The sequence below is a fragment of the Sebastes fasciatus genome, chromosome 6 (assembly GCF_043250625.1).
Source record: "Sebastes fasciatus isolate fSebFas1 chromosome 6, fSebFas1.pri, whole genome shotgun sequence".
NCBI lineage: Eukaryota > Metazoa > Chordata > Actinopteri > Perciformes > Sebastidae > Sebastes > Sebastes fasciatus.
In genome coordinates, this window is record NC_133800.1 from 17,576,666 (window position 1) to 17,602,287 (window position 25,622).

At 43.6% G+C, this 25,622-nt stretch overlaps 1 protein-coding gene across 2 annotated transcripts; it reads right to left on the reverse strand.

Moving 5' to 3' along the window:
* Window positions 1–2,043: 2,043 nt before the first annotated feature.
* epg5 (ectopic P-granules autophagy protein 5 homolog (C. elegans)) lies at window positions 2,044–24,033 on the reverse strand. 2 transcript variants are annotated; one of them, XM_074638120.1, is made up of 46 exons: window positions 23,881–24,033; window positions 23,374–23,487; window positions 21,697–22,344; window positions 20,781–21,041; window positions 20,478–20,676; window positions 20,223–20,359; window positions 20,013–20,120; window positions 19,850–19,923; window positions 19,586–19,694; window positions 18,637–18,751; window positions 18,412–18,562; window positions 18,160–18,321; window positions 17,916–18,073; window positions 17,490–17,641; window positions 17,061–17,201; window positions 16,784–16,945; window positions 16,574–16,696; window positions 16,222–16,484; window positions 15,994–16,134; window positions 15,735–15,879; window positions 14,773–14,970; window positions 14,229–14,336; window positions 14,005–14,127; window positions 13,224–13,390; window positions 12,894–13,130; window positions 12,667–12,790; window positions 12,385–12,529; window positions 12,129–12,300; window positions 11,810–11,972; window positions 11,565–11,707; window positions 11,288–11,444; window positions 10,852–11,046; window positions 10,539–10,752; window positions 9,732–9,919; window positions 9,412–9,619; window positions 9,211–9,286; window positions 8,633–8,736; window positions 8,352–8,527; window positions 7,613–7,837; window positions 7,313–7,522; window positions 6,021–6,165; window positions 5,689–5,931; window positions 5,210–5,423; window positions 4,898–5,116; window positions 3,907–4,021; window positions 2,044–3,815 (listed from the first exon to the last, which is right to left on the reverse strand). In XM_074638120.1, exons 2-46 carry the CDS (start codon window positions 23,425–23,427, stop codon window positions 3,633–3,635), a joined length of 7,755 nt encoding a protein of 2,584 aa, XP_074494221.1. In that variant the 5' UTR covers window positions 23,428–23,487; window positions 23,881–24,033; the 3' UTR covers window positions 2,044–3,632. The 2 variants fall into 2 exon arrangements, with proteins under 2 accessions (XP_074494221.1, XP_074494220.1); XM_074638119.1 differs by having other exon boundaries at window positions 23,374–24,009.
* Between the last annotated feature and the right edge of the window lie 1,589 nt (window positions 24,034–25,622).

Genomic DNA, 25,622 nt, shown 5'->3' on the forward strand with positions numbered 1-25,622 from the left:
CTTAAATTAACTTAATTTTGTATCTGTGTTTTTGACCATAAAATGACACCTTGTTTCATCTACCAGCCCAACGCTACGTTCCCCTGCCCAACCTAATCAAAAGTAACCATATAGGGGCGGAAACCAGCCCAATCTGGCAACACTGGACCTCACCCCAACTGAATTTACAACAGTAACCCCAAGATCAAACCCAGGGATGCTGACATATTTCAGCATTAAAAATCTACTTTGAAACATCCTGCTACCCCAAAATGAACCTCAACATGAACCCGTTTCCAGGATCCACCTTAAGACCCTTATCGTGTCAGCTGATATTACCCTTCAGGAGTGATTATTTCCAAACAAATATTCAATTAAAATATTAGAAAGAAGTTGTACGACTGGATCTACTGGGCCCCCTGGAGTTCTGAGACCCTGCATGGGGAATTTGCCCACTTTGACTTGTTGGTAATCCAATGATACTTTCAACAGTAACCCCAACCTCTTCACAATCTATTAACTTCTTCTTCAAAATGTTCCCTCAGTTTTTCTTTCTCAGTCTTCATTGCAGAGAGATTTGGTTCCTGCAACAAACTAAACAAACAGTGAAGGCCAAACGTGTCTCCCAGACTTCAGCAGGGAGATCAACAAGCAGCCCACCCGGCTCTCTAAACATCACACATAATACACCACCGGCGGAGGTCTGACTCATTATTGATGACTTTTACCGTTAAGTAGGTACTCTCAGCGGGACGAAGTGCTTCGGCTCTGCCTGGCCAATGTGAGCAATAGAGATAGATAGATGGATAAATAGAGAGAGAGAAAGGGAAAAATAAAGACTCATTTAAGTTTGAGTCATCGTTCCCCACCGGACTGTCGAGGAGGTGCGAGAAAAGTGGGTGTATCAATTGGAGGAGTCTGTCTGACACACAAATACACAAATGCATGTACTCACACACACTAAACATTGAAAACAATGCAGGCACATAGAGAGAGAGACATTCCCATGTGTGTCCAGCTGAGGGTGTGTTTTGGCAGCAGGGAGGGACTTGATTGCAGCTGTCCCAGAAGAGCAACTGGTCAGCAGAGGAGTGTTGTTCATGCAGGGCCCTCTGTTCAGCCTGTGACAGATACTGGGACATGTGGAAATCAACTGCAATGCACTGATGGAAATCTGCACCTGTCTGTGCTGCCAAGTGTACACAAAGGTTCTACAATAAACATACTCAGAAGTTCTCGCATACCTTGTCAGATTTCAGAGAATATAATCCCCATTTCTGCAATCCACAGTGTGTGTTTGTTTTCTGTCTGCAGCCTAATTGCCAGTGATGACCGAGGGGAGCTGATCCACCACGTGCTGCTCTGATTGCTGAGTGTGCACTCAAACAGTCTAGGAACAACTATTCCTGACCTGATGCTGGGTTTCCATGGTGACATGGGAAACTGCCAGACAGAGATGTGTCTGCCAGGAATACTCTTGTCTCAGCAATGGGTCCTCTGAACACGTGTATATGTATGTGTGTGTGTGAGAGAGAGTGAACATGGGATGAGGCTAATGTCTGAGAACAAGCTGTCACATAAATACAGACTGCTCCCGTGTACTTCACCACCTGAGCCGAGAGACGGGAGGACAGGAGGTCGGTTAGATGGCGGGAGGCGACAGACGAGGCGTTCACAGAACACACCGAAGGCCTGTTCGGAGCGTGAAGAGATGGAGAGGCAGCGATGAACGTCTTTAAGTATCTCCCACCTCCTCTCTCACAGCCACAGAACACCCCGTCCTTTCCACCTCCTCTCTCACTTCTACCCTTCCTGTAACCATAGAGACCACCGTTGCCTGAAGAGAGGTTTTCTCCCAGACAGACGTGGTGGTGTTAAATGAGGACGCTGGATGTGATGAGTGTACACACAAAAAGCGCACAGAATCAATTTACAGACCCACTCCTGAACACTCTTTTGTCAACTGGGAACATGTGCTGTACCTTCGCACAGAAAGAACATCAGGAAGTGGGTGACAATTAAATTACTGAGACACAGAACGTGCTTGTCATAACAGGCTTCTTAGGCAAGGAAGCTTTAATTTCAGTTTGACCATCTGCAGTGTTATGCACAGGGAATGCAGATTGCAGGCCAGTTTTTGTTGCAGAGGTTGCACAATGTATCTCTCTCTTGATCTCTTTGTCTCTCTTTACAGCTTGATTCATAAAGCGGTTATGTGACCTGTCCAGGGAGTATAGATCAGTCTTCTTGCTCTCAGAGGCTCCATGTACTACATGTAGTCCCCGATCACTCAGTTGAGTTGGTAAACACCAGCGGTGAGACACTCCGTTCCATTTATTGAACATAGTCATGTCTCCTTTGTGCAGCTCCCTCCTCCTCCAGCAGCCCAACAGACCCATTCCTGATCACTGACTCATAAAAAATAAACACTTTTGACATTAACAGTCACCACGTAACACAGGCAATAAGGCGAGCTTCAGGCTGCAGGAGTGCAGCATGATTTTTATTGAGTTGGCACAGAGCAACAGAAGTGGTAGACTGACAAGGGTAATTAAAATGTGAAAACTGTTGGATGTTCAGTACAGAGTGGAGTACTGATGAATCTGAACCTGTCTTTGTTCTCACATGACCAACACATTTTCTTATATAAGGTCAGTTATATACAACATCCCTGGTCTCTTAGTAATACCAACGGCATCGGTAACGGTGCGCTCACTACTTTATAAGGAAGCCGAGTGGTGTGGGACTTTGTAAGTGGTGCTTAGTGAGTCTTCTGTGCTTATTCAGGCTGCAGCTTTTGTACCCAACAGAGACAGATGAAACAGCCGGAGTTCATGGTCAAGAAGGTTTAAGTAGCTGAGCAAATGAAAATAAGAACATCTCTTTGGCAGAAACAAGGAAAGCACTTTTGGCTGGACATAATACTGGCAAATGTTCTGTTACTAAACATGATCACTTCATACAGGCAGACACTGTATTCATCTGGGTGTGTACAGCATCTAGGATTGAGAGATTGTAGCTAGATGCTAGCATTAACAGCTGACATTGAACCCTTCCTACCAGCTTTCCTGGTAGGTACCCCATTTTAAGAAGGTACTACTGAATTTATAGGCCTATTAGATCTGTCCTTCAACTTCCTCCAAATAGTCTGTGGACCCTACAACTTTAGATTCCACATGCAGGTGTGAAGCTCGCACCTAAAGCCCAGCGTTTAATCCTGATTGATGAATTCTCCTTCAATAAATATGTGCAACTTCCTCTCAAATCAAGAATAGAACGGATGTTGAAAACCAACAGGCAAGTTATATAAAGAGCAACAAGGCATAAACATGAGAAGAAAGCAAAGTGCGCGTAAAAGATTAGAGGTTAGCACATAACATGTCTTCTGCTTCTGACTGGCTTCATCTTCATTGAACATTACCAGTCAAGAAGCATTTTTCACAGATGCACAGTGAGCTCTGATGAACAGTCAGTGTCTGTCACACAAAGCCCTCTCTGATGAGACATGTACCTCTTGCTGATATAATTGCAAAAGCAATTCAGTGTCACTACTTGAAAACATTGTGCTCCAGAAAGATTTTCTCTGTGCAGAACAGAGGTTCACTGTCACTGAAGACAAAACGTCCTCTTGGATCTCCTGCATTAAGTCATGGTTAACGGATAATGTGTAGGTATCTGAGGTCAGGGTAAAGGAGGTTGGCTAGCAGGGCCAGCAGTCGGGGTCCATCTCTGAGACAGTGTCCTGGGTAGCGGATGAACTGGACAGCTTTACTCACAGAGTCCTCTAGCTCGGCGTACTGCTTATTGCTGGGCATGGCCTCCAACACCCCCAACGTCTGCATCCGCAGGAAGAAACACAAGTTCTTTTTAGGAGATAATTGCAGACTAGAAAATGTAAACACTGTATTTGCAGTTTTTGTTGCATACTTGCTGTGCTTTCGCGGAGAGCTGCAGGTCACTGGTGGGTTGGAGTCGAAGCTCGGTCTCTGATGGCACCTGGATTGACAGGAATGCTGCCAGACTGCGTACCACCACCCTGAATCTAGATGTAGAGTTGGCGCGCATTAACAGGTGGTTGTCAACAATGATGAATTAAAGGGGATAGTTTGGGTGTTTTGAAGTGGGGCTGTTTGAGGTACTTAGCCATAGTCATTGTATTACACCTACAGTAGACGACAGTCGGCCCGCCCCCAGGTTGGAGGAGCAGATAGGAGTTACTGCATGGAAGCAATGTACTGCTATGGACGAGGAAAGGTTCACCTAAAAAAGATCAATATCAGTCTAAGTGTACGCTATATTTAGAATATATTTGCTGGTTTACCTTGCCGTGGGACAGCTATACAGTCTATATTTCGTATGAGGAACAGAAGCCGTTATCTACGTATGCTCTCGCCAGAGCAATCAGACTGCATTGGAAAAAAACCCCAGTAATTTTACCTCGCAGAAACTAACCGATCGAGGCAGCAGTAGACCAGCAAACCCCATGTTCTGCAAGGTAAAATTGCTTTTTGTCCAATGGAGTCCCTTTGCTTTGGCAAGAGCATAGATGGATATAACAGCTTCAGTTCCCTGTCAGAAACGTACACCGTATAGCTGTCTGAGGGCCAGGTAAAGCAATGAAAATATTCTAAATATAGAGTACACTTAAACTGACATTGATTTTTTTTAGGTGGCTACAGTACGTTTTGCTGTTAACCCCGTCCACAGCAGAACATTGCTTTGCTTCCGTGTGGTAACTCCTTTTTGTTTCTCCAAACTGGGGATGTGCCAACCGTAATCTACTGTAGGTAATACACTGACTATGGATAAGTACCTTATATAACCCCACTTCAAAACACCCAAACTATCCCTTTAACATTTCACTCTACCTGGTTCCTCTAATTGTTTTCATTAACTATTAAAATGCATGTGGGCTTACCTATTAGAAACAGGAGACCTCTTCCCCAGGCCGATAGCTCCTAACAAGCCAGAGTTCTGTCTCTCTTCTCCCAGCTGAAGCAGCCTGGTTTGCAACCTCAACAGACCCATGACGACTCCTGACACTTCAGTCTGGCCGGCCTGCGGCTTCAGCTGCTCCGCTGACAGACTCAGCGCTTTGTGCCACCAAAGAAACAGCTTGGCTTCATCACCTGGACCACTGGACACACAAAAGCACACACGCTGACGTGCTAAATGGACTTTTAAAAAGCCATAACAAGCAAACCAAATGAGAGAGTGAAGGGGGTCAAACCTGGGGAAGACCTGATTGGTCCATGTGTTGATTAGAGCCAGAGTCCTCCTCTCATTGGCTGCTGTGTATTCAGAGTTGAGGCGCTGCAGGATGAAGGCATAGAGCGTCAGGAAGCTGCCCCCCGATTGGCTCTCAGAGAGGAAGTCATCCACTGTGAGCTCAGGCACCTGCAGCGATGCCAACACAGGACCCCAACCTACAGACTCCTCCTCAGCTGAGATAAAAATACAGGCAGTGGGAAAAAAAAACATGTGAACGACATGTATGAGGAGAGGACTGGCGGTAAATCAATCAAACAAAAACCCTGGACTTCAAGGTCTATCTTATGTAAGACAGTCTTATGTAAGTTTATGTACAGCATACTCATATGTGCACAGGACAGAGATATCTACTAGAGGAGAACGCTTTAGAGCTTTCCCCTTACTGTAACCGTGAGCCGTAAACTGTACAAGCTTTCCCAAAAAAAGTACTTTGGTTACCGTGGTTGAAGTACGCTGTAATGCTCGCCTCCATGATCCGCGTCATGTGCCGCACTGACGCGAGACAGCGGGAACAAGCCGTGAGAAGAGGCAGAATAGGAAAGCCCCTCCCCTTCCTGTCCAGCCAGGTGATGACGTGAGCAGCGAGCGCCTCGCCCGTCGAGACGCCAACTCCATTCAGCAACGCCAGAGCATCACTGAACAGACTGCAGAACGCCATGTGCCTCTGCTCCAAACCCGTCTCTGTAGAGGGAAAAAAGGATGAAGTGATGATGAAAGAATTTATTACTGATTGATAATGTTTGTTGAGGAAGGCGGTGAGGGCGACTCGCCTGGCGGGTTGAATGTGACGACGCTCTCCAGAAGTGACTCCAGCTGAGCCTCCAGGCTGCTGAGGATGATGCTGCCTCCTTGCTCCAGAGTCACCAACGACTGCACACACCAGCACACATAAGCTCCAGCCTTCAGTGTCTCCTCCTGACAGATGGACAGTAACACAGACAGATTTTAGTGCTGTTTGTTTGGATTGATGCTATACAGAAATAGATACAGGAATATATGCATTACTTTTTCATTTTGAATATATTACACACATTATGAAAGATATTCAGAGTATATGTCCCCAAACTAAGAGCTCCTGCCCCCTGAAATAGATCAATGTCAAAGTAAAATTTAGATATCATTTGGATTCTCTCAATTAATATTCAAGTATAACCTCATTTATTTATTATTACTGGTTTACATGCAGTTTATCTTCTCCAAAAAGAAACCTTGAAGGAAAATGTGTCAACTTTACCAATGAAATACATGAATTACCAGTAAGTTTCTTTTTTTGATGTTGGTATGAATGAATCTTATTTCCACATCTTTTCCTGCATATCTTTGCTGTAATCACTAAGGCCTACAGTATGTTTGACAGCGAGGCTATTTTTAGGGATGGAGTTGATACATTGCTGGATCTAAGAGCGGTCCTGTGTACAGTACAGCTTGGAAGTGCCTTTTGCCAAAATCCGTCTACTTTGGAACATTATCGAGTGTTGTATAAAACTGCCTTCTGCTGCTCTCTACGTCAACAGCAACTGTAAGGATTTAAGTGTTACGTTTATGTAATTTGGCTGAGTGACGCAGAGCTGGCAGCGAGAAAACTGAATTGTTTAAGTCTAAATTTAATACGGATGTTCCAATCCTCCCACTTTCACACAAGATGTATCTGCCCGGGGCAGTGTCGATGCATTAATTCTTATATATTCTCCAACATTAGGGCTCCTCTGTGTAATACAGCTGTTCAACGACAGTCAAACTGGATCTAGTATCTCCATTCAACTTGTAAATTGACTCTCATGAAATCTCAACTGTTAAGTGTAAGTTTTTATTCATTATGAATTATTTTAGTGCCCACTTTATTAAAAATGTCTGATAGACTGCATGCATACTAAATCATCAGTGAGTATGTTCTGTCATACGTTTCTGGGCTTGAAACCTTGACTGGGCTGCGTCCTACTACATACAGAGATTAAACTTTAATGTACTGGAGCTATAATTAAGTCTAGACCTTAAGAGGTTAATAATGGTTTAATAAATCTGGGATTTGACCTGTAAAACGAACAGGTTTGTATTGTCTCACCCTGTGTGGAGTTTCATTAGGGCAGGGGTGGAGCCCAGCAGCACTGCGCAGGGATTTCAGCAGCAGCTGAGGAGCAGAATCACCACTGAGCAGAAAGGAGGGCGGGTAGTGGGTGCCGACATATCCCAGAATGCCCTGGTATGAGGACAGGTCCAGTTGGTGCCAGGGCAGAGAGGTGGATTGGACCAGTAGACTGAGCAGAGGGGAGTCCTGGAGGGTGAGGAGGAAATAAATGAAGAATGAATGAAGAAGGGACAAAAGGTCTGAGTGTGATGGGAAACCTAAATATTCTGGATTTACCGGTTGACTCAGGATTTGTTCCTCCTTTGCCAGAAAAACTAGCATGTATAGTAGATAGACCAACATGGCGTGTGACTCCTTCTTGGTAGCCGTGTCCGGTAGAGTTGGGTATGTGGTCGAGGTGGGGGGCGTTTGTAATTGGTCACTTAGGACGCTGACCCAGTTGACTTCACATAACACTTCTCCCAGAAAGAGGAAGCAGCTCTTGGGACTTCCTCTCTCCACCTGCAGGCCCAGGAAGGAGAGAAAATAATCAAAAATCCACTCTGACAAAACACAGAAGTACAAACCACTCAAACCTCTTGGATCTCAACTGGCAGAATATGTTATTATTTGTTTGACTCCTACTTAATGTAAGCTACACATTCATGGCTAAATTGCTAATCCAGTTATCTTGAAAGTAATCAGAATATCCTAACTATAAATAAATGCATCTCATTTTTTGGCATTCATGGATAAGCAAATATGATCATCACAATTTGGGATTTGATTTTTGTTTTATAATGACTTTATATTTTTAATCTGTGCAGCTTCTACAGCAGCCTCTACAGATCCATGTGGGTCTTGAGAGACAGGAGCTCGTTTCCAGGAACAGAGAAGTCAGGCTAATAATAGGAGGAGCGAGGGGCCAAGGGCCGAGGTCTCAAATTAACAAGCTCCCCTGTGACATGCATGGCTAGGCCAGTGTGCAGTGTTGGGGGGTCATTGGGGTCGGCAGTCGGAGGGTAGAGTGTCTCACATTGAAGAGCTGCTCCATTAGCTGGGTGTCGGGGTGCAGGTGTCTCCATGGCAGGCTGCGAAGGTGTGTGTGGTACAGGTAGAGAAGGTACTCAGGTGTACGGGGAGAGGTGCAGCTCTCACAGTACTGCATCATACACAGCCACAGGGCACCTCTCTGGCCGGGGAGCAGACGATCTGAAACATACACACACAATAAAAGTAAGTTTAACAGTAGAGACAACAAAGAGTAGCAGCACTTAAAGACTCACTCGTGTGAAGACAGGACTGCTGGGTACCAACCTCTGAACTTGTGATGCAGTGTGTCGGTGAGTTGAGCGTACAGGACAACCAGGCGTTCTGCCGCACTAGCGTCTGTCTCCAGCCAGGGGTAGCACTTGAGGTTACTGAGACAAAGAGACACTGATATTGACATTCTTTTCGCTTTTCCATTTTTATTTTCCTGGAAAGCACTAAACTGCTCCCTCTACGTATCGACCGTGAGAATAACAGTACAAAACTCTGGCCACATGAGAGACTTCATTGTGTCATCGCTGACTTATAACTCAGAGGTAAACATCTAATATGGTCTTTTCTCTCTGAACGGTGTCGTGGTTGTGGTTTATTTTGTGTAATGTATGGCGTGCTTCAGAGATTTAAAAAAAAAAAATCCCACTGTTGGATCACTCTCCATAATCATCTGCTATCCACCCACAAAAAGAGGCAAAGATTACGTCTGAAAAAACTTGTGGAATGTGAATATTTTTGATCTGCTGCCCTCTCTGCAGTCTGCTCTGTCTGTGCTCACATCACTAACAACAATCCCTCACCATCTAAAACCAGTAAGAGCCCGAGAGCTGAGGGTGTGCCATGCTGCTTACCCGCCATCATCAGTGTCCAGAGGAAAGATCCAAGGCTTAAATAACTTCACAATCTTACTGTGCAGGTCCTGCAGAGCTGTGAGAGAGCAAGATACATTTCACTTCCAAACTGACAGATAAAGCACATGCACAAATCAGCTGAATTGTATGAATGATCTTAAGCATTGCGGTCCTCAACATGTGCTGACATTTGGCAGTTACCTTTCATTATTTTGCCGCTGCCCATTGAGTCCCTGGCGCAGCTGCTGAGATGCACGCTGATTAGACAACCGATCAGATGGTCCCAGAAGGAAACAACATCACTGATGTAGGGAGTCCAGGCTGAGTAGAGGCCGAAACTGCGGAGGTCTGGCTTACTGAGACGACTCCGAAGGAAGTAGTCACTCAGCCACTCAACGGTCTCATCCACCTGATGGAAACCAATAAAAACGCACAGCGCGGTTGGATTAATAATGAATGTTTAAGCAGCATATAATTTAATGAGACAGATAACAGATAACAACAACAGCAACATTAGTTACCTGCTGAGGGGAGAGGCTGATGAGGGATCTGTAGGGAGAAGCTGGGGGTCCGACAGCACGGCCGGAGACATCGGTGGTGCTGAGTGCTTGTTCAGCTTTGCTCTTGGTATTGCGGGACGGAGGTAAGCAGCCCAGCACTCGCAGAGTCACCTTCCAGCACTCTGGACTCAGCAACTGGTTTGAGGAGCCTGGTGAAGTTAAGAAACGCCTTCGTTTGTTGAAGAAATTGCAAATCAAACACCTAAATCCAATATTCTTGAAATAAAAATACTATATTTTATCTTTTGTGGCTTCATTTGGAATCATTTCATCTCATGGGGGCCTAAACTCTGTGTAGACATCTTTTTAAACTAATGTCTGATTCAGAAGCTTGATGGAATGATTCAGCTAACTTTAGTCGTGTTAATTAATTAATTCTATCTTTTGTTGGTGGGAAGATGAGTAGGAGGCATACTTTCAGAAGGATGAATGTGTTTTGATGAATCACTTGAATGAGCGACAAGAGGACTAAAACAGTCCTTGCCTCTAATGCATTACCAGCCGATCTGTAACATAAAATAACTGACCAAAAATGAAAAGCTGCTATTCATGCAAGTCTTTGCTAGGCAGTGCGTAGTCTAATGTGGTCTAACCTTTCATGAGATGTTTTGTGGGCAACTGTGTGGGGAAGATTTTAAAAAAAACAAACCCAAAAAAAACCTGCATTTGATGATTTGATTGAGTAAATGATGACTCAATTAACAGATAAAGCCACAAGGCCGTATCTGTTAATATTTACTTGACTCACACAGATACACACACACTTACTGGTCATAAGCAGACGCAGGCAGTCACTGTAGTGATCAGGGAAATGGTGGCGTAAAATCCAGGTCCAGTGTTTGGTGAAAAGGTGAAAAGGTGTGAGAAGTTCAGGCTCTGGGTCTCGGCCGCAGACGCAGAGCGCTCCGTGGACCAACTCCAGCAAACGGGTTCTCTCCGAAAACACAGGATGGGCTTCGTTCAGCCACTGGGACAAATCAAACTAGATGGGGAGAGGCAGACGCGGTTAGTGGAACTGGACTGCTTTAGATGTACAGTATATCATATTTCTTCACTGTGTTGCATTTGTGTCTAAACCAACCTTTGTTAATAGCATGAAAATGACATCAGCACTGTCGAGGTGTAAGGACGTCACCACATCTTGGTATAGGAAGACAAGCTGATTGGGTGCTGAATTGGGAGTGAAGAAGGGGGAAATGAGTGGGCAAAGACGCCTCTGCTCCAGAATTGTCTTCAGGACACGACCACATTCCTCTGCATTGCCCTGGATGAACACCTGGACACAAAACAAGAGTACAATGGCACTCAATTCAAGCACGTTTTATTCAATTAAGAAGTGTAACGAGAGCGTGAACCTGCCCCTTTTACCAATCACACTGTCCTATTTAATCCCTAAGCAGCGGCGTTTCTGATTCAAGTAGGGTTAACAATCTTAGATAACTTTATCTCAGTTTAACTTTATAGTTAAACAATGCCTGATATAAATGTTGTACTGCTATGTGAGTGTGGACGCGCACCTGTCCCAGTATCTCCACACACGAGGAGAAGTACTGCCGTGTTGGGGGATGTCTCAGCGTGTCTTCACACACGAAGGAGACCACCTGGTAGAAGGCAGACACGCCAACATGCTGCACTGCTGGTGATTTCTGTGCCTTGTACATATTCACCAGAGCCCTGAGCACATACAAAATGCATTAGTCAAAACATCCTTATTTTAATTTTTAAAAAAACAATGAATTTTCTTCCCAAACTAAATATTTATTGTTTTTAGTAGCAGCATGTGTTTCTACTGACGTGATAAAGTTCTCAGTGTGGACAGCAGCCTGGGCCAGGCTTTGAGGTGGAGAAGCCATGGCGTCAGCTTGAAGCTTCTTGACGTCCCTGCGCAGTGATGCTATCTGAGTTTGCACCGCCTCCTGTCTCTGGACACGCTCACACTACACATTTACGGGACCACACACAAACATGTTAATATATCACGGCAAAGAAATCATAAAATGTACAAAAATGTGGCTAGTATGTGGTTTCAGCGGTCGTACTGTGACAGTGATATTTGCGGGTCCCTGGCACGGCTGCCCGCTCTTCCCTTTACACTCTAGGGCCATGGTGACTTGCTCTGGTTGGTTCTTATACAGTAGAGGAAGGCCCTCCAGTAGCTCCTGCTCCATCGCCACCTGCTGTGCTTCGCGTGCCACTGCAATCCTGACACCAAGGTGAACAAATATTTCGTAATAAGTGCGTAGCTTTGAATATGTTTTGACGTGTGGTGTTTGTATGAGTACAAATGACTGAGCACATTTTCTGTGTATGCATGCGTGCACTGTGCGCCACTGATGATGTGGAAATGTTTTTATGTACCTGGCCTGGTCCTGCAGGATTCTGAGGTCCTGCCGCAGCAGTTCAGCAGCAGCTTTAGAGTCAGTGAGGCAGCTGGTGGGGACTTGAGCTACTGGAGTCTTCTGCTGCTGCAGCTCTGGAGCCGGACGGGGAACTGGATGCTTCTGCAGGTTGGACAGGATACGCTCCCTTGCTGCACACAGAGAGACACAAAATTAAAACTAGTAACTACTGAGGGAGTTCAAAATGGTTCACAGTATCAATTTTGGCCCTGTACCATTGTTGAGGCTGGTGTAGTCAGTGAAGCCGGGGTTTTGGGCCAGCAAGAAGACTGGCTCATCCTGCACCTTTTCCCACAGAGACAGAACCTCTCTCTCGTCATACTGCAGACGCTCCTGGTCCATAAACTCCAGCCACAGTTCCTACAGCAAAACATGACAAATTCAACCGCTACAGTACATGATTTAACACTCCACAATGAGATTTGACTAACCTGTTACAACTACTGTACCACACGTTTTTCATTCATACATGTAAACACACTTAAAGATAAACCCACCTGCTGCTGCTGCATGACCTGTGCCAGTCTGTGTGGTTCATACTCGGGAGGAAGAGAGGGAAGGTATACTCCCTGCTTCTGCAGAGTCTCATCATCCAACCACACAGCAAATACGCCAAACAACCTGTAGGCAAACAATCAGCGTAGATCTGAGAGCCTGTTAACACACTAATGGCTGCTAATACTAACAACAGGAATATGTTTGAGTACACACATAAAACATCTACCTGACCAGCTCTGTGTGTAGCTGAGGGGAAGTGAGGTAAGGGGGACGGGGATTGTCGGGGCTGTCGTCGCCCTGGCTGTCTGATGAAGGGGTGTGCGGTGGGGGCACCCTGAGGGCTTGGCTGGCAGCATGGTGGAAGTCAGACACCTCCTGTATTCTCTGTCTCAGGTCTCTGAGTAAAGCAGCCTGAGAGGAGGCCTGGAAGAACCTGTGGCCGATACATCCTTCTGCAACCAGCCTGGTGGACGACACATAGAGACATGGTACCGTCACAAGGATTCCAATTCCTGGTTTCTCTGGCTAGGGATAGTACCGTGTGTGTAAATCGTACCCATAGTCAGGTCCTGGTTGTCTGAGGTATAGCTGTAGGAACTTCTGCCAGACCAGGGGAAGGAGCGGGTGGTCAAGAGGCGTGGCTAAGGCCTGAGACGCCCAGCGGTAAACCTGCAGCCGCTGCAGAGATGGTGCTACCGGCAGCTTCATCCTCTGCTGCGCCTTCTGGCTCAGACAGACAGACACACTGTTAACACCATCTACATACAGCAGCACTTAGGATTATGAACCAGCAGTAGACCAGAACACTCACTACCATGCCACTGCCCTTTGGCTTTGCAAGTGCTCGGTTTCTATTTAGTCAAATGTAATTCAAAATTGTGCAACATGTTGTCCTCCACTTACTGTGTCCTGTATTGTGAAACATCTTGTAACTTCTCAGTGTGAGGTGATACTGAACGCTTAACATAAATAACAGCAATCCTGGGGTCGGTTGCATAAAAATAGACCTAGTCTTTGTCTTAAATAACTTTAAGTCAGACTTGCTATAGACATTTACGTTTTCCTGTTGCATAAAGCTTCACTATGAGTGACTAATGTAAGACTCACTTGGATAGCCTGTCACCCAATGCATTATGGGTGAAATAAGACACTTCAAGGAAGAGAAAAAAATGGTGGTCTTATCAAGTCTTGATATTTATGCAACAGAGAGGCTTAACTAGACGAGTCTAACCTGACAATCTAAGACCTAAGACTAGTATTAAACTAAGTTTATGCAACTGGCCCCTGATATTTCCACCTCAACAAATGTATAACTTTGTGTGTACGTGTCTGTATACCTTTAAGGCTTGATCTGGGGAAATGGTGGGCTCTGACAGGAGCTCATGTTCAACACAGCGTCTCAGCTGAGAATCCTCCTCAAACACGCCCTCCATGTTCAGCACCAGCCAGGCGAACCAAACCTACAAACACACAGACAACATCTGTCAGGACTGAGAACTTTACTAATATGAGTATGTACAAGAGTAGGTGCATGTACTGTTGGTGCTTTGGAGACCCTTACCTCCGAACTCAGGGATTGGCCCTCTATGAATGAGGGTGTGGCATTTCCAGCAATCCAGCCAACCAGAGAGGAGAGCAGACCCCGATCTCCATGGTAACCCAAGGCATTCTGCATGAGGAATGAAAATTGATTTAAAAAAAGGAAGAGCCATTGTTGGTGTCACTGTACTTATTCAGTGCTGCTAGCTCCCTGGAGTTTTCTTGATGGAAAAACATTTACTGGTGACTCCTAGTTGGCATGCTATTTTACACTTTCAGAATAAACTCAGTAATGATACAGGATCAGTTTTATGACAGTGTGAATGAATCAGATGCTGCTTTCCCAACGCTAACATTTAAAGCTTACTGGGTTAAAGGTGATTGTTCAGCTTACCAACCACCAAGCTCTTGCTCTTACTGTAATTTGCGATCCATTAAAAGTTTATGTAATATTTATCTGTGAAATGTTACTGAAGGCAGTTTGCTGTGCTAAATTCAGCATCTGTACCTGTGAGACCTAAAGAGTCCCTAAATAATACAAACCTCTAACAGGACTGAGTAAATACCTTATGCTGTTGGTACAGAAGTTTCTGCACACATTCCTCCTGATGGCGTGTGAACGCTGAATAGCAGATCTGATCCATGAGGAACAGGACTGTTTTATCCCGGTACCACAGGTTCTGCTGAGTCAAAATCCCAACCCAAAACTCCAGCACCGCTGCAGCACCGACACGGCCGGGCTGTGAGCTCTCCACCACATGGCTCTGGAAGATAAAACACAAATATTTATACACAAGGAAAGAAGTGAGGAGTATCCTGGCCGATAGCTCCCTTATTCTCTTCAGCCAGTTTGAGCTCCGGGAGGCGCTGTAGAGTCCCTCTGGCAACTAAAGAAGTCCTTCATCCCAAGTGGCCTCAATATTCTTAACTCAACAAAGTGACTGAGAAGATTTAAGCCACAGACATCAATATGAACTGTTTAAATGTGTCATATGACCTTGTCTATGTGTTTTACTGACTGCTTGTCTGCTTTTTATGTTGTTGTTTCTTGTGCTTGGTGAGCCAAAGACAAATTTCCACCCTGGTGGACAATAAAGATATATTCTATTCTCTTCTATTCTACATGTACTTTTTTGAAAAAATTTATTGGCTAAAAGAACGTATACTCATTTTCAAAATTGAGCTATCTTTTCTGTATTTTTATTTTACTAATCTTGGGGAAATGTTCAGAGATTAAAACCTATATCTATATTATGCAGTTTATTTTGTGCACACCGTACTAGCATAATTTCCAAGTAAAATTTCAATGCTTTTCCTTTTGATTACTGGCTTATGATATTACTGACACCTACATACATACATAAAGTGAAGACTTTGCAGTCTGTTTTTTCAATTTCTTCCAAACCTACTAATTCTTATGGTCATTTTCCACCTTTTTACAAACCATTATAAGAATCCTGGATGTTAATAATTTATGTGATGGCAGAAGACCTGAAATACATAATAATAAAAGCTTGTAGTGACAAACCTGAATGACACTGTTCAACAGTCGGACATTGTCTCCATAGTTGGTTCCTGTGAGGAGCGGTGCGACCCGGTGAGTGACCTGCTGTGTCACACCTTGAGGACACACGCTGTCGTACTGCAAGAACATCTGGATGCAACTTACAAACCTGCAATAAACAGAGGGACGACAGTAGAGGCGAGAATAAGTGTTGGGAGATACAGTAGCTGCTACAATAAATATCGTTTATGGGCTGTGTATGTGAAAGATATATCATTCTTACTGAGCGTTGTTGAGCAGGTAGAAGCTGAGAGGATAGGTTGGGGGTAAAATGTTGTCCAGTAGATGAACAGCAGCTCTCAGGTGGCGAGATTGGATCAGATTCTTCAACAACCCGACTCCATCAGTGCAAAAGTTTTCCAGACTAGAAAAAACACAGGAGATGAACTTAATTCAAATTCTATGTATAAATCAACCATAAGTATCAGGCACTGTGTGAGTGAGTACAAACCTATGTCCCACTGTTGTCATGGCAATGGAAAGGTAGCACCCAATAGGGATGCCTGCTTTTACAGCCCTGATAACGGAGTGCATGCTGGGAGAGTGTGTAAGCTCTGGAGGTGGGTTGGACGCCAAAGCAGGGACCGACCAGGCTCCTTTAGGGTTCTGGGCATTGCCATGGAGCTTCAGCCTTAGCAACAGTTGCCAAGCCCACTGACTAAAAGACGCTTCAGGGGATACGCCCAAACGAAGGACACTGGCGAGGTAAGACACCTGAAGGGAGGAGGTTAAGAGAGAGACAGATGGAAAAACAAGCCACGGTGGTTCACACTAAACATCTGTGAGCAGAGTGGATGTGTCACCTGTTTGATTCCCTCCGATATGAGGCCACTGTACGGTTTGTCAGTAAGGTACTTTTGGTAGGCTTCAGCCACCAGCAGAGCCACTTCACTGTGGAGAGATGACGACAAGGCCAAGGAGCCATCCTGCAAGAGGAAACAGGTTTAACTACAAACCCTCAATTGTCCTCAAGATATCTGGACACACATCATGTTTAATGTACCAGTGATTACCTGTGTGTAACCCCAGTTCAGACCCTCCAGTATGACGCAAGCCAGCCGGTTCTCCACAGCAGACAGAGGATGCTGGAGCAGCCACGCTCCGATCACACAGATCTCCTCTGGCTGCGGCCGCCACAGACTCAGAGGCAGCTCTTTACACAAGTACAGCGCCACCTAACACACACATTAACACACATGTACACAGACAAAACAAAAAGTCGTGAGTTCTAGCTGAATGACAAATTAGATATTTTCCTCTCAATGTAGTGAACTACATGCAGTTACCAACCATTCCCACAGTTTGTATGGTCTCTCTCAGTCTCTCCAGGAGCACGGAGATAACGTAGGGATGGGCTGTTGCTATGGCAGCCAGCAACTCCCTCCCCACCTTAGAGTAAGTTTCTCTGGTAGACACACTCACATAAGACACCTTGAGCAAAAATAAGAAAAGAGATGTCAAAGAACAAGATAGGTGCTGTATGTTTTCTAACCAGGGGACCAGGGTAATGCATATTTTACCAGAGTTATATGTTTCTATGCTATCCTCCTATTTTCATATTGGTTACCTTTGGTGCTCTAAAAGTGTTTTATTTCATGTAGTCTACAGTATATATAGTCTCGGAGTAATGCAGTAGCTTTGTTCGACATCTAAATTACTCTACTCTTTGTTCTATACATGCCTCTTCTAGCATTTACCCTCTGCATCTCCTTTTCATACCTGGTACATCAGCATAGTTATGGTTGTGATGAATGCGGGGTCAGAGTGCTGAGTCGGCGTGGCCATGTGTGCTAGAGCGGTGAGGAGGGAGATGCCATCAGAGCTGTTCACTTGACACAGCCAGTGCTCAAACTTCTCCTGGTGCTCTGGGTCTGTAACAGACACATACAATCAAACTGTCAACATCAGACTGAGAAGAATAATACAACCAATGTTTTTGAACCTAGTTTTCCAGATCCAAATCCCAATGCATAGATGTACAAACTGTATTAGAAATTGAGTTTAAGTAGTTCAATTTTTTTTTTTTAACTTTTTAAAAACTTTAAAAAAACCTGTTTCAGATATTTTTAGCTTTGAATATGTAGCACGAAGAAAAAGATGAAGAAAATATAATATTTTGTGCAGCTGAGGAACGTATACTGGTACCTCTAAGAGCCTGAATGCAGGAGCGTGTGTCATTAGCAGTGCCGAGTGTTTCCAGTCCTGCTGTCTCTGCACACTGCATAACATAAAGGACCCTCCACAGCATGGAGCTGGACAGAGTCCCATATGGCATCTCAGACATAAACAACCAAATACCCAACCTGTAAGAGACGACCACAGAAAAGAAATGTGAATTAAGTAGAAAAAGGAAAAAATAAATGCAGTTAACTTGAGGCCATTTCCTCACCTTTTGTTTCTGAGTACATGTAAAACAGCTCTGAGGAAGAGATTGTCATATTCCAACTGTAGTTTGTCCAAAGACATAGAGTGTGTTTGAGAGCTGGATCCACCAGCACCGGTAACACTCACATACTGGGCCCAGTGATCGCTGACATAACACACTGTCATTCTGAGGAAAAAGAGAGAAGACAACATTTTGAATATTTAATGTTATGTACATTATATGTATAGTTTTACTTTATATTACTGGTGCACTGACCGTATGATGTGCCCTATTCGTTTAACCAGCTGTCTGTATCGCGCCCTGTTGTAGGTTTGGAGTCCAAGAGCGAGAATTTCGATGAGCGAGGAGGCAAAACCAAAAACACGCATCATCTTCTGACTGGAACAGGCCTGGGGTTCATACACACCTGGAAGGAGAGTGGTGTGTTAGTTCATATAGTGAGTGATACAAACCAACAGACAGACAGACAGACTCCCTGACCTTGCTTGCTCATCCCCAGCATGCGTGAATATAGCTGCTGGAACGGGAACTGGGTCAGCAGGGAGATCAGATCCTCCTCACAGAGCAACAGCCAGCTGCTCTCTGGGTCCTCATCCTAAACACAGAGAAGGGCAGTTAGAGGCTAAATGACCACATACTGCACACAGAAAATAACAATATATATTATATTAATAATATTATATAATATTAGTTTACACCTGTTTACGCTGCCAACAGTTTTTTAAGGCGGGATGCAAAGTGGAGGCAGCTTATTTTTTTTAATATAAAATGGTAACAACATATAATGACTATTATATAAAAAATAAAACAATGTGAAAGTTTAACAATAATATGTCATAAATAAATTACAGTATCTTAAAATGTTCCTGTTTTGCAAAATAGTGTTTCTGGAAGGTGGTTCCTAAGCAACACATTAGTACTGGCAGCAGTCGGTGTTTAAAGCCAGCAGACTGATATTTAAATGGTCAAAGGTGTTCATTTGGCACCTTTTTTGCAACAGCTTTAAATATGACTCAACAGATCAGAACAAAAAAGAGCAGAACATTCTGATTTATGAATTCATCATCTATAAATCTCAGTCAGTGACACATCCTTTTCTTTAGAGACATGCAGACTGGGTACTTTATAACATAACAACACCACAATCGGTGAAGGAAAACAAAAGGGATACTGTTTTTACCAGATAAATAAAATCAACTCTATTATAACTCAGGGTTTCTACTTATTTCCCCATGCAAGCAAAGATAAAGTAATATTAGCTTTTTATCTTTATTAACAGCGTTTCCCCCCCATTTTTCCATCCGATATATACACACACACCGGAAATTGTCCTATATATGAACTTAGCTTTAGATAATTCTTTGTTGTCAAACTGTAATGTAGTTTTGTTTCTTTTCTCAAAATGCAGTCATTGCCTCTCTACACATACCTCCTCTCCTCCTTCATCCACTAGTGTCCAGTTGCCAGACTCAGGTCCAGAAGCTGCTGAGCTCTGGCTCTCACATGGCTTCAGATGTCCCAGAAACTCTGCACGGTGTCTGAGTTAAAACACAGAAGCCACTGTTTAGAGATGTGAGGTTGTTAGACCCTGAAATCATGACCTGGACTCTCATGGAAAACCAAAGACATAAAGCGGAGTGTGCACAGTCAGTGGTCAAGACAGAGTAATTGCTAATGGGGCTCCGATATTTACCTTGCAGGTGACATTAGGACGGCCAGAGCTTGCATAAAGTGCTGCACTCCAGAGGTGTTCCCCCAAACTTGGATCTGAGGCAGAAATTGGCAAGACAACTCTAGTCAGTATGTACAACCATTGATATGACAACAATAAATGAAAGCCGGTGTCCCTAACTAACCTGAAGGAAGGAGGCAGCCCACTTGCCAACGCCAGCAGAACAGCACAGAAGATGGCCCAGCAGGTACAAATGCTCTCCTGACCCTCCAACATGCAGCAGGACTGCCACCTGGAGAGTGGACCAGAACCATGTGAGGAAACACAACAACAAAACAGCTCGACCAATGGTACATGGAGTAAGAAAAGTGGTACAGTGTTTGTGTTTGTGTACCAATCGGTCCAGCCAGTGATGGATGTCTGTCTGGAACTGTGTGTCATCCAGGACTCTACGAGTGAAGCTAAACAGGACACTGATGGCCTCTTTCAAGGGTTGCAGAGAACAAGATTGTGTTTGGCTGCCAGAACAATCTGATAACAGAAACAAACAAAAAGCTGATGTAGGTACTTGTGTACTTTATGGTGGTATAATGCATGAGAGGCATGTTTGTAACAGGCATGTTAGTAACAGGCATGTTATGTCCCTCACCTTTTAGTAGACGATACAAGTATGATTCCACCTGGAGGCGTGACAGCAGAGCAGTGTACGCATGTAGCGCCACCTTCTGATGGAGCAGCTCACTGCGAGCTTCAAACAGTCTCCTCAGTTCCGCCAGCACACTCTGACTGAAGTCTGCCTGCTGGAAGCGGTGGTACCCACACACCTTAGACTGATCTGCACACACACCCTGCAGGGAAGAAATTACATGAACAATGTCATTACAGCAGAAGACCATGAGTTAATAGTTTTCCCCACACACTATATTTCTGCTTTTTGTTTCAACTACCACACCTGAAGTGTAAGCTGTTCATCTCTGAAGCTCCAGAGACGATTCTGTGTGCTCTTGCAGTCAGACGATTGCGTGTGTAGCTGTGTGTGTGACTGGGTCAGCTGTCTACGACAGCGCCAGTAGTTCTGCAGCAGTTCGGTCAGTTCATGGTTCTCCTGCCGGGCTAGATCACAGAACTGGGCTGCACACACTTCAACACCCTCTAACCAAGCTCGTAAACCTCCGCCGGGCTCCCACGCATTCAGCTCCTCCAGTGAGAACGGCTGCATTAGAAAAACACGAGGTGAGAGAGGTTATCTTACATGTTAATACACAATGATTTCTGTCACATAATAACTATGCTATTATCTGGATCTGGGCAATATTGACAAAATAAAATACCACAATATTTTGCTTGGTGAGGTGATGGCTGAGTGGGTGTGTGATGTTCTGTTCTATTGATGTAGCGATGCGTGCAATGACTTTATTGTTTAGCTCTGCGAGGTTGGGTGTGGAGAGACCAATTATCCTGGCAGCTGTGTTGGTTAACATGTTAAAAGGAGTAGGTGGTACAGTACAGTGGAATGGGCTGAATAATGCTCTGATACAACAAGAGGAAGTGAAGAGGGGCAACTCTAATACACTTAGAATGTGGATACCATGACCAAACAGGCAGAGGCAATTATTGTTGTCCACTCAGCTAGAACAGTTTAATAAACTACAGCGATTTTAAAAGCAGGAAACATAAATTCAACCTGTATCATCACAATACAATAACCACAAAACACTTAGCTATTATCATGTTAATAAATATAGTGTGAAATTTCAGTAGAATGTACAGACATTTCAAATCTGCTGAAATGATGAATTCATGTGCAATTGCATTAGAAAATGATATAGTCTATCATCTAACTTAATGTTATCTCTTGGTGAGATTACCAGGATTTCTGGAGCTGTCTTGGGTAATTCTGGGTAGAGTTTGCTCCTAGAAAGTTCAGCTGCAGACTCCATAGGCTCCAAACTCGGAGGGGAAGATTCCTGCTCAGGAAGCGCCAGCACTGCAGGTCCCTTCTCCCTATTTTTCACAGCTCCCTCACAGAGGTGTATCACGGAGCCCTCCTCCAGTGTAGGGAGAGAGGGGTACAATGCAGGGGCACTCGGGGCATTTTGGATCTGAAACTGAGTTGAAGCACCAGGCTGATTCCACGACTGTGTGTCTTTTCCCAACTCAGTGGGCTGTGCTGCAACTTTAAGCTCAGCCCCGTGAGCTGCCACTCCACCATCCTCCTCCTCTTCCTCCTTTTCTGTCTCTGTCAGATGCACTGTAATCTGTGACGTCGACTGTAAAGTCTTAGTTAACACTGACGCAGATAAAGAATGTGATGAGGAGGTCTGTTGTTTCTCAGAGGGCAGATCTGATGGCTGTGCTGTGGTGTCAGAGGGCTGAACAGGGTCCTGCTGCTCCTCCACTGGCTCCTGATATGGCAAACTGAGGGGGATATCGGTGAAGCCAGAGGCTTCATCACAGACAGGTGAGGGAGCTGTGGCTCTTTTGTCTTCCTCTACCTGCTTCTGCTTCCTGGCCAGCTGAAAACACAAAACAGAAAAAAAATCAGAGAAAATAAAATCTTGCTGTAGATTCCTTTTTTTTTTTGTAAATATGATTTATTGATTTTCAAAGATCTTATCCCACAAAAATAACAGATACAAAACATGTATAAGTCAAACAAAATAGATATCATTCATCAGATCTGTTTACAAAGTTAAGTCCAAATTCCCATCCCTATCCCTATCCCCCTCCCTACCCACCCAGAGGATCACAGGTTACAGAATACATTTAGGTGCATGAAGGAAAGATATACAATAAACAAAAGACAGGGGGAAAAATAATTTGGAAAATAACTTAGAAAAAGAGAAAAAGAAAATAAATAAATATATAAAGAGAGAACAAAATAAAGAGGGGAGGGGTAGGGGGGGGGGCTGCACACTACTGTAATATGACATTCATGTTTTCCACTCTACTCTTCGTCAAGGGGGTTCCTGCAGAGGGTCATAAAAATCCAAAAGGGCCTCCATATCTTAACAAAGGTTTGAGAGGAACCTTTCAGCGTGTATTTAATTTTTTCTAGTTTTAAGAAATACATAACCTCTTTGACCCAACGAGAAAAGGATGGAGGAGTGCATTGTTTCCATTTTAGGAGAATCAAACGTCTCGCAAGGAGTGTAATAAAACCAACGACCACACAGACCGTACCTGGTATTGCTGTAGATTTCTACATGTGACAAAGGGTGTGTGACTAAAGCACACATATTATGATGGATGTGGCAAAAATAAGAAAGTATGATGTCTCAGCACAGTGTCACAGTGATTAGCTCTGTCATTTAATATCAATAGTGTCCATGTTTTGCAGGTTTCCTCCCAATTTTTAAAGACATAAAAGTATGTTGGATTGGTTACTCTAATAGTCAATAGTTGTGAGAACTGAGAAGGAGTGTGTTTGTGGAGGAGACTGGGGATTCCTGTCCTGCCTCAAGACACAGCACTTGCTAGAAGAGGCTCTCCACCTGTGTGACCTCAAAAGAAGAAGAAGAAATGAAGGACTTGTTAATAATCACCTGAGTTTTTCCACTGGTTTTTGCCTTGGTCTTCTTAGGTCTTACAGCCTCCATCTTTAGTGTCTGCTCACATCAGCTCAGATCACACAGACACACAGCTGACTGAGATGTCTCCTGGAGGAAACGATGCTCATATGTTAAGCTGGATCCACACAAACAAGCCACCATTAGCTGTAATAGCTGTCTAGCTGGTGAGGTCTGTCCTTGTGACAAGCAGCTGGCTGTGGCTGGCTGTGTTGGCAAAGATAAACACTGTCACGGGTTGTAAACAAAACACTTTTGTATGTCCCGTAGAGCAAAGTCACTGTCGGAGGACAGCGAGGCAACAACTAGCATGGCTCTTAGAGTAAACAGAGAATACATTTTCAGGAAAACGAAACCAGTTTCCTGCTGATTAAACTGAGCCACACCGAGGCGAAGATATGATAAGCTAACGCGTCGTTACGCTGTCTTTCTCTCTAGTAAGAGATTCACCAGCTGCTTTAAGCTGTCCGTATTGTTGCTCACATGATCAGAATAAGATTTCAACACGTCTAATGGAGATGCAGGCGGCGGTAGCCTCGTCTGCTGCTGGTCAGCTGGCATTTGTTTTGTTTTTCTTCTAGGAACTCCGCAATCACAATCTGTGACCACGTGACTCTACTCCACCTCTCTACGGAGAGCCAGAGAGACCAAACTAAGGACAGAAACAACAACAGCACAGTTTTATGAAAGGCTACAGATGCTTACAGATGAATTATACTCAGTTGCTGCTGAATGTAATAGGATTCAGGAAGCCATATTCATTCATGAATTGCAATATCATGATCATTATTACTACTCAGATGTAATAAACAGTATATATTATATACTGTGCAATGTTTTCAGGTGGAATTTCATTCATTCATTCTCACTGTGCAATATCATTTTCCACTTGTGCAATTTTGTTAATAGTCTGTTTATTATCAATACTGTATATACTGCTACTATTTTTATACTAGCTTCTATTTAAATGGTTCATTTTTTGTTACACTTTCTTTAGCTCTTTTTTTTACTGTGTTAGCTGATGCATCTTGTTTTTTTGCATTATCCCCTTTGCTGCTGTACACTGCAAATTTCCCCACTGCGGGACTATTAAAGGTTAGTATTATGTCAAGGTTACAGATGCTACAGATGAATTATACTCAGTCACTGCTGAATGTAGTAGAATTCAGGAAGCCATATTCATTCATGAATATCATGATATCAAAATGTGTTTTGCAAGTGAAACCTGAGAACAAATAATGTATAAATAGCCTACATCAGGGGTCAACCTTGACTATCAAAAGAGCCATTTTAGGCCAAATAAAATTTAAAAAAAATCTGTCTGGAGCTGCAAAACATTTGAGCATTGTGATGGAGGTAACACAGCTTAAAGTCTAAGTATATAGTATATAAGTCTAATGCAGTGAGGGCCAAAGTGCAGATGTACTATGGATTAGGGCCACATTGAGGGAAAAAAACATCTGAGATTTCCAGAATAAAGTCCTAATATTACGATAAAAAAGTTGTAATGTTACGAGAATAAAGTCCTAATATTACGAGAAAAAAGTTGTAATGGTACAAGAATAAAGTAATAATATTACGAAAAAAAAGTTGTAATATTACAAAAATAAAGTCATAATATTACGTGAAAGAAGTCATTATATTACGAGAAAAAAGTCATAATGGTACGAGAATAAAGTCATAACTTTACGAAAAAAAAGGTTGTAATATTACGAGAATAAAGTCAGAGGGAGAGAGAAAAAAAGAAAATAACACGTAAATTTACTACTTTATAATATTATGACTTCATTCTCATAATACTACAACTTTTTTTCTCGTAAACCTAGGACTTTATTCTCGAAATCTCAGATTTATTTTTTTCCCTCAATGTGGCCCTAATACTCTGTCATACCATCGTACCATAGATCACAACAATGATAAATAAAATTGAAAATGTAAACAAAAAAAGTTATTCATTTCCACTAATTTTTTAAAAAATCCACAGGGAGCCACTGGAGAGGGGCTGAAGAGCCGCATGTGGCTCCACAGTTGCAGGTTGCTGACCCCTGGCCTACAAGATCAAATCAAGACAAGTCGATCACACAGATAAACAGCCATCCCCACTTCAGAGTTGGTATAATAAACCTTAAAAGCTGACCTATCCTGTGATCTGGTGTCATGGTTGTTTACTCTGAAGCTTCTTCACTTCTGGACAGAACTGAAGAAGCTATTTGGCAGTTGCTGCT